This window comes from Cupressus sempervirens, chromosome 4 (assembly GCF_028749045.1).
Source record: "Cupressus sempervirens isolate cs-2001-9-10 chromosome 4, ASM2874904v1, whole genome shotgun sequence".
Classification (NCBI taxonomy): domain Eukaryota; kingdom Viridiplantae; phylum Streptophyta; class Pinopsida; order Cupressales; family Cupressaceae; genus Cupressus; species Cupressus sempervirens.
In genome coordinates, this window is record NC_143121.1 from 315,618,894 (window position 1) to 315,627,809 (window position 8,916).

Genomic DNA, 8,916 nt, shown 5'->3' on the forward strand with positions numbered 1-8,916 from the left:
AATGCAGAGGATGCTGCAAAAATTCAAGGGCAGTGGCTTGACTTTGCCAATCTTCGTGGTACAACTTTTGGTAGACTAGAGGCGAGAACTGATAGAGCTACATTAGCTCAAAGGGACCCAATTGGATGGTGGACATGGCATGGTAGAGATGCACCTGAGCTGAAAGGTCATGCCATCCGTCTTCTTTCACAGGTTGGCAGTTCCTCTACTACATAGAGGAATTGGTACATATAGCTTTATCCAATCAGTCAAGAGGAACAACCTTACCTCTAGACGATTGAAAAGGCTTGTGGTTGTTCACAGTGTATTTCAACTACAGGAGCAGCAAAGTCTTGAGTATCGACAAACTCCAACACTATGTTGGGATGTTAATCCCGAGGATGAATTATAGATTGATGAGGATGACACACCTACAGGGCTGCTTGGTGTTCCATTGGATAAGGACCCTCTGCCTACCCCTGCTAGTGATTCAGAGGGAGGTTGGCGTTGATTATGATTTAGATATAGATTTAGATTTCTAGAGAACAGCCATATATTTGGCTTTCCACTTTGAGATACTCAGATACATTATTGATTTTGATTATTATGGAGTTTGGACATCTCATTTACACTTCTAGTATTTACTTTGTCATTCTGATTTCATGCATGATAAAGATACATTGACACTTGGAGCCTTTGGATACTAGTGAGAAACTTAAATAATTGACATTATAATTGTTATTGCTGATTTAATAAAAAATATTTTTGATTTAAGCACTTGCTGATTTTTTTAAAATTATGATGTTTCTCACTTAAAATTTTCTTTCATTTGCACATAGATTTGCTCCTTCATTGACCCTATTGTCCAGGTAATTAGATATGTTGATACTAACTCTCCTAGCCTTGGATAGATTTATGAGACCTTCAATAGCATACTTGGGCAGATCAAGCAAACTACTAAAGACAAGGAACCTACTTTAAAGTTCTATGAGGAGCATCTTGAGCTCATTGTAATGAAAAGGTGGAACATTCTAAACACCCCACTTCATATGGCAGCCGATGCAGTCTATGCAGTAAATCCGAAATGTTATGCCCCAAGGCTTGAGAGAGAGCCCCCATCTATTGATGAGGAGGTGAGTTTAATTTACGTTTAAGTTTTAAGTTTTTAAGTTTTTAATATGTTTTTAAAATTTTGATTTTATTTGTAAAGTTTCTAAACTTTTGTTTGTTCAATATAGGTGAAGGAAGGCTTCTTCAAGGCCCTTTCAAAAATGTGAAATGCAGAGGATGCTGCAAAAATTCAGGGGCAATGGCTTGACTTTGCCAATCTTCATGGTCCAACTTTTGGTAGACCAGAGGCAAGAACTGATAGAGCTACATTAGCTCAAAGGGATCCGATTGGATGGTGGACATGGCATGGTAGAGATGCACCTGAGCTGAAAGGTCATATCATCCATCTTCTTTCACAGGTTGGTAGTTCCTCTACTACAGAGAGGAATTGGTTTACATGTAGCTTTATCCAATCAGTCAAGAGGAACAACCTTGCCTCTAGATGATTGGAGAGGCTTGTGGTTGTTCATAGTGTATTTCAACTACAGAAGCAGCATCAGCAGACTCCAACAATACGTTGGGATACTAATCTCGAGGATAATTTGTAGATTGATGAGGATGACACACCTCCAGGGTTGCTTGGTGTTCCATTGGATAAGGACCCTCTGCCTACCCCTGCCAGTGATTCAGAGGAAGAGGTTGGCGCTGATTATGATTTAGATATAGATTTAGATTTCTAGAGGACAGCCAAATATTTGGCTATCTGCTTTGAGATACTCAGAAACATTATTGATTTTGATTATTATGGAGTTTGGACATCTCATTTACACTTCTAGTATTTACTTTGTCATTTTGATTTGATGCATGATAATGATACATTGATACTTGGAGCCTTTGGACATTTTTGCTATATATACGCGATAATTGGATATTCATATATCATATTGTCATTTGAATCTTGATGGTTTCAATTTTAATTTATTGATATTCTAAAATGTCTATGACTCTATGGTGAATGATTTATCAATGTTATGATATGCATATTTGAATTTTGTCTCTAATACTCTATATATGAAAATATCCCCTATGTTTTTAATTGGTGTCCCCTGAGGCCTCGTCCCCTATATTTTGGCTTCGACCCGTACCCGTATCGAAAACACGTCCACGTCCCCTAAAACATTATTGTCCCAAAAACTTCATGAAGACAATAGCATTCAAGCTATCAACCCGAAAATTCAAATTGAAATCAAGAGGTAATTTAGGAAAGCACAGAAGATGCAACTACATGAGGACATATTCAAGGAGACTCAAGAAAGATCAAGTTCACAGGTTCATGAAGATGCAAGTGATTCAAGTCAATTCCATGAGGAAATTTCAAAGTGGGGAGAAAATCTCAAATGTTGAGAGATTTTTGCAATTTTAACAAACATCTTCTCAAGCCAAGACTCCAAGCAGAAGATAAGGATGATAAGGTGGCATTTGTTTGTCTCCGCCAATTAAAAAATTTCAATTTCAAAAAAGTCATCACAACATGCAAAGTGTCCTATTTTCTCGTTGGTTGAAAAAATCATTCTAGTACTGTTTTCTTATTGACCCATGAATTGGTGCCTTCATTTAATTGGTTGTAAATTTGGCAACTCCAATTAAGGTTTGTGGGAAGAGATCTCGGCCCTTGATCTTGAATCAATCTTGGCCCTTCATTGTAATGGGACTACTATAAAAGGCCAAGGCCTTCTCATTTGTAATTAATTAGTTTAGGAGGTGAGATTAGAGAGCCAGAGTAGGGTAGGATAGCTAAGGGAGAGACTTGATCAAATTGTTGCTATGATGCTTTCAAAGTAATGGATAGTTCATTGTTGGTTCTTCATAGTGAATTACTTGTTATTGCTTTCGAGTGTTGCATGGTTTCCTCAATCTTTCACTTGGAGTAGATTTATTTTCTCGTTGAATAAGATTAGTTGAATGGAAGTTGTTGTGGAAGTTTACTTGTTCGACTCGAACAAATCTGGGCCACAAGCCTCTTGTTGATGGTAAGGGTGCCTTGTGTGATAAGCCAATGATTGAATGCACTTAACTTCAATTGATATTAAATCTTTAGTTTGCATCCATTTGATGGGATTGGAGAGGAGGTATTGATTTGAAAATCATTTGAGTATTCCTTACAAGCTTGCACTAGGTGTGTGGAGCAATTGGTGAGATTACATTTTGTAGAGTCCAAGTCATCTATGATTCCTTGCATTTACAGTTACGAGTAGATGTTAGCCAATTCAAGTTTGGGTTGAAGTAGAAAGGTTTGAAGATCAATACTACAATTTCTTTGCACATCGTGAAGCGAAATCTTTAGGAGTGCAACAGTTGATATCCATTGAATGAATAGTGTAAGTCACTTTGTGGTAACCAGCATATCACATCATAAAACTGAATGAAGTCCACAATTAATAAGGAACCTTGAAGTCATTTCATGATCTCTTTGCAAGCTTAGCATGAGAGATGACCTTATATCGAAAGAGGATTGGGTGTTTGGCGTCTCTCTTCGAAACATCAAGTGTTTGATTCTGCATGTCTTAGTCAATTTTATCTAACAAGACGTGACTACAGAAAATGAAAATAAAACTTTGTGATCCTCATCCAAGAAACCTAACTTCATGTCAGATGAGAGAATTCAGAGAAGAAAATGGAACAGCAAAGCTTTCAACTCACTATAGTGAAACAACATCGATTTTTATTTACCGTTAAAACCTCTGACATCCTTTAATTTCAGAGTTTTTCTCGATTCACCTCTTGACTAGGGTCACTTGCTACTCCGACAACTGTGGATATTTCAAGAATATCTACAAGGATACTTATACAATTGACGAACGCTTCTCTTATTTGTTTTCAATACTTTGAATCTTCTTTGAGGCCCCTAATTGTAGGAACCTTGCATCATTAAGGAAAAACTAAGGAGATCATTTAGACACACGGGTATGGATTTCATCTATTTCACGAAAATCCTCTGAGCATTTTCCCTAAATTTCAGCTGAAAGGGAATGATGATATGTCGATCCACAATGACCCTTTCTCCATCCTAGCCCGGATCTTCAAGTAAGTAAAACAGTGAATTTCTTTACGATTTGAAAATACAGAAAGAGACCACCCAATCAACCCCTGTAAAACAATTCCGTTAACAGAAAAGACCTCGAGCTTGGTTGCGTGTCTAATTTAGTGAATTTTGATATGTAAAATGTGGCAGCAGTATAACTACAAAAAGGAAGCGATTCTTACTGGAGAAAAGATGTGAGGGAGCAGGAACAAGGCCCATCGTGTGTTGTAACCACCATAACCGCGCAGAACAACATTAGCCTGTGAATCAAATATCATAAATACCATGGTCTTAATTCATTCATTCAAATGCAATTTGATGGAGAAGTTTACATTACCTTGCGAGAGTATCGTTGGACAAGGGATGCACCCCATCCTCCGGCTTCAAATGAGCGCTCTGTAATTGAATCCCCAAATAATACAAACTGGGGCCTCATAGTCTCTAGCTATTCCTCCGTGTTGTCAAAGACTAATTTGGCAGCGGTCAGTTGGAATTCGTTTGACGTTATATTGCCATTTCATAGGAGAAGAGGTCTGCCTAGTTTAGTTCTTGCAGCAAAATTATAGCGCTTTTTAAATTCAAATAGTTTTCCTTGCAATTTTTTCAGAGGGTCATTGTGTAAGGTGGTTATTTTACTATAGACGTTTATTTAGGGTAAACAAGAGCTCGGAGTCTCTACTTTTGCGCTTAGAATGAAAAAATATTGGAAAATTTTTTTGAGATTGGATGATAGTTGACGGGATTCATACAGAATGGTTTGTTGGTCCAAACCCTAGCTCGTTAACCAATCAGAAATCTACAGTCGAAAATCTAGACACCTCTTATCTCTTGGTCGTGGCTAAGGATAACGGCGAATCGATGCGCCTCAAGGCGGAGGCTAGAAAAACTATTGGAGATCCTTCTGAAGGTGGGGCTTTCTCATCAGTTCAGGGGGACAATGTAAACGCCATCAACAATAACAAGGAAAGTAATGGTACGGGTAACCGGGAGATCTCTGTTATTACAGCAAGTAAAGAGGAAAATGAGCAGGGTAAAGACACCAGCAAGTTGGAAGATCTGATGGAAGCAGGTAAAACCCACCAAGCCAAAGGCGACAAAACTATGGAGGAGCCGACAAATGAAGGTAAAACCCTAGAATATGTACTTCCTAATGATGTGCTCGAATCTATTGAAGATTGCCAGTATAGATCTGTGATTCTATTCTTTTTGAAGGGCATTCCTGCTGAAAGTGATTTCTTTAAATGGGCAAAGTTAAACTAGGAAAGCAAAGGGTGGGAAATTGAAGCCATGACAGGGCTGGGTAAGGGTTACATTTCTTGCAAATTCAAATCTGTTGATGCTGCTCAGGCAGTTCTTCAATATGGGACATGGGTAATATGTGGACAGATTTGTTATTTATAGGCTTGGACATTAGATTTTCATCCCGAAGGCCATTCTAGATCAAAATACCCAATGTGGATTGAGTTACCATTCCTTAATCTAGCCTTCATAGCTTTTTTGAAAAATATAGTGGCACAGCTTGGGAGAGTTATCTGGTGCAAAAATAATGTTGATAAGTTTCCTAGCCTACGAGTACATCCAAGGGCTTGTGTTGAGATAGATTTGAATAACCAGTTGCCAGAAACTATCAAGCTAGTTGGGCCAGGCTTTGAGTTTTCTCAGCCAGTAGTCTACCTTAATAAACCCAATGCCTTTTTTTTTTGTAGACAGGAGGGACACTTGATAAGAGACTGCCTAGCCCGTAAAAGTAGAGTTAGTCTCTCCAAGGCCATAGCTCCAACCTCAAACCCTGAGTTACAATCTTCTCAACCTTTGGTAAGGCCAAATATAACTGCCCAATTAAATCAATCCAATCAGTCTGCTAGTGAACCGGAGAGCCTAAATGACAATGTTACATCACCTACCTATAAAGAGGCCATAATGACAGATAGTTGGAGGATGATTAGGAAAAGAAAAGACCATCTTGGGTCTGCTGCTACACCTAATACAAGGTCTTCACCTTTTCATAATCATTCTTCATCGTCAACCAGAGCCAATGTCAAGAATAAGGAAACAACCCTATCTAGTCCTTCCACAAGGTATAGATCTCCTTCTCCTTCAAAGATAACCAATTCTACTCAATCTGGGAGACATCGATCAAGGTCACCTAGTCCTAAGATTAAGGATCAAGAGTATCCTGAGAAGTCTATTGTGCATGCAAACCATTTTGATGTGTTGCCACAGGAGGATGACTCTTCTACCTCAGTCTAACTATGAATTTTAAAACTGTGTCTTGGAATGTTAGAGGTTTATCCCTCCCGCACCGCAAATTTGAGGTTAAGAAAATCATTGTTAAATGGAAGCTTGATGTTGTATTCTTGCAAGAGGTCAAGTTAAGTGGCCCTCGTCTTGCAGCTTCATTACTCAATGTTTGGAGAGAGGGAATTTTCTTCTATGCATCACATAGTGAAGGTAGGGGGGGGGGGGGGGCGGTGGTCAGTCTTGGGGCTAGCTTCTTCGATCAATAGGTTTGTCATTGATAGAGGGGAGGACCCTGCACATAACTGTGTGTGGGTCCTCTCTTTTATCAATGGCCAACCTATTGGTTTTTGTTCGATTTATGCCCCTAATAGTGCTAAAGAAAGATGTGACTTATGGGATTGGTTGTCTAATAATTTACCTTAGGCTGATTGGGTTTTTGGAGGTGATTTTAATATGGTTGAACATCACTCAGATCGCAGTTGGTTCAACTGTGTAAAACTCAACAATGATGAGTTTGATAAATGGCTTTTTTATCACAACATTGTTGGGGTCATAGATCCAATCAGTAAAAAATACTCCAGTCATCATCAAAATTGGTTTACTTGGACTAACTGCAAGATTGGAGCTAAACGGAAATTTAGCAGATTAGATAGATTTTACATCTTCCCAAACTTGCAACTCGTTGAAGGTCACATGGGTAACTTGGTTACTGTAGATTATTCTACCACACTTTTAGATCACTTTCCTATTGTTTCCATCATTACTAAGGGGAATTTGAAAGTGGCTGAATCACAACTGCCATTTAAACTTAACACCTCCCATCTAAAGATTTCATCCTATGTTGATGCCTTGGTTGGACTGTGGAACTCTTTTCCCAAGCCGAAAGAAGGAGAGTCTTATAGAGTGTGGTGGCATTTAGCTATCTCTAAATGTGTTGAGTTTTTGCGTGCATTTGGCAGAAGATTAGCATGGCAGCGGAAAAGGAAAGAGAAATCTCTACAGGGAAAACTTGAACTACAACGAAAATTGTTGAATTCTAATCCAAGCAATATAGTTATCCAATCTTCCATAACTTCCATTGAAACTCAACTTCGTAAGCTTGACTATTATAGAGGGCAAGGAGCCAAAATCAGAGCTAGATTACATTGGTTTAAAGAAGGCAATACAGGTTCTAAATACTTCTTTCAGTATTTAAATTATAAGCATAAAAAGGAATTCATTGGGCCTATATTCGATGAGGACGGTCAAGTGCATTCTCATCCAACAGACATCCAAAAAGTATTTCAGAGTTTTTATGAAAAACTTTTCAAGGAAGAGAAACATATGCGGGATGTGCATTTAGTTTTAGAAGATATCCTTGAAGATGTTATCCCGAGGAAGGTGGACCCAGATTATGGTCATTATATTGATTGCAACCTTTCTATTGAGGACTTAGAACATGTTGTTTTTTCAATGGCCCGTAACAAGAGTCCTGGGATTGATGGATTATCAATTGAGTTCTATCAAACCTTATGGGAGCATATTAAGGAAGACTTCTATTATGTGTACCTTGAAGATATCAAAGAAGGATCCTTGGGTCTAGAGATTAATAGAGGTTTGATTAAGCTTTTGCCTAAAGGGAAAAATATAGACTTCATATCCGGTTGGCACCCCATCACATTGTTGAACACATCTTACAAAATTATTGCAAAAGCTCTAGCAACTAGGATTAAACCAGTGACCCAAATGATAGTTCGACCTAAACAAACAAGGTTTCTTCGTGGCAGATTCATTTTGGATAATCTTATGTTAGCATGGGAGGCATGTGAATGGGCTTAACAATCAGGACAAAATGCGTTGTTAGTTAAGTTGGACTTTGATAAAGCTTATGACAGAATGCGGTGGGCCTTTATTATAAGGATGTTACAGCTGTTGGGGTTTGGGCCCAATATTTGTAGGCATGTTAAGATGTTAACTAGCGATGCTAATGCTCAGTTAAGGGTCAATAATTCATTGTCTGAGCCATTTCCTTTACAACACTCTATAAGGCAAGGATGTCCATTGTCTCTGTTCTTGTATGTTTTAGCTGTCAATGCTCTTGGATATCTTTTGCATAAATACAACCAAATGGGTCTTATTAAGGGGATATCTATTCCCAATAATTTAGTGGTAATCAATTCTCATTTTGTTGATGACGGCCTATTGTTTATTCAGAACTCTAAATCTGAAATTGAACATGTGATGGAGGTGTTGGACCTGTATTGTTCTGTGTCAGGCTCTCAACTTGCACAACACAAAACAAAGTTCTTGATGATTCAGTCTGATCCTGCACCTCCTTGGATTCCTAATCAATGGAAGATTATTAAACATGGACAAATTACCCGTTATCTTGGTATTCCCTTTGGTTTGGGGGTCACTCTTTATGACATGTGGAGTTGGTTCCTTACTAAATTGAAGAACAAACTCTTTAATTGGGGCAACAAATATCTTTCCTTAGCGGGGAAAATACAGGTGATTAATCGAATCTTTTTAGCTTCACACTGTATTATTCTTCTTGTTGGATGCCATCTAACAAATGTTATGAC

The 8,916-nt window shown here is 38.3% G+C and overlaps 1 protein-coding gene across 3 annotated transcripts in view; it reads right to left on the reverse strand.

Annotated features, from left to right (window-relative positions):
* Positions 1-4,589, reverse strand: part of LOC149561288 (GDSL esterase/lipase At5g62930-like) — an 85,402-nt gene extending 80,813 nt beyond the window's left edge. For all 3 annotated transcript variants that reach the window (XM_089825055.1, XM_089825056.1, XM_089825054.1), the window contains exons 1-2: positions 4,449-4,589; positions 4,294-4,371 (exon numbers count right to left, since the gene is read on the reverse strand). In XM_089825055.1, the coding sequence (XP_089681181.1) occupies positions 4,294-4,371; positions 4,449-4,547 (177 nt within the window). In that variant the 5' untranslated portion in view covers positions 4,548-4,589. The remainder of the gene's footprint in view (positions 1-4,293; positions 4,372-4,448) is intronic.
* Between the last annotated feature and the right edge of the window lie 4,327 nt (positions 4,590-8,916).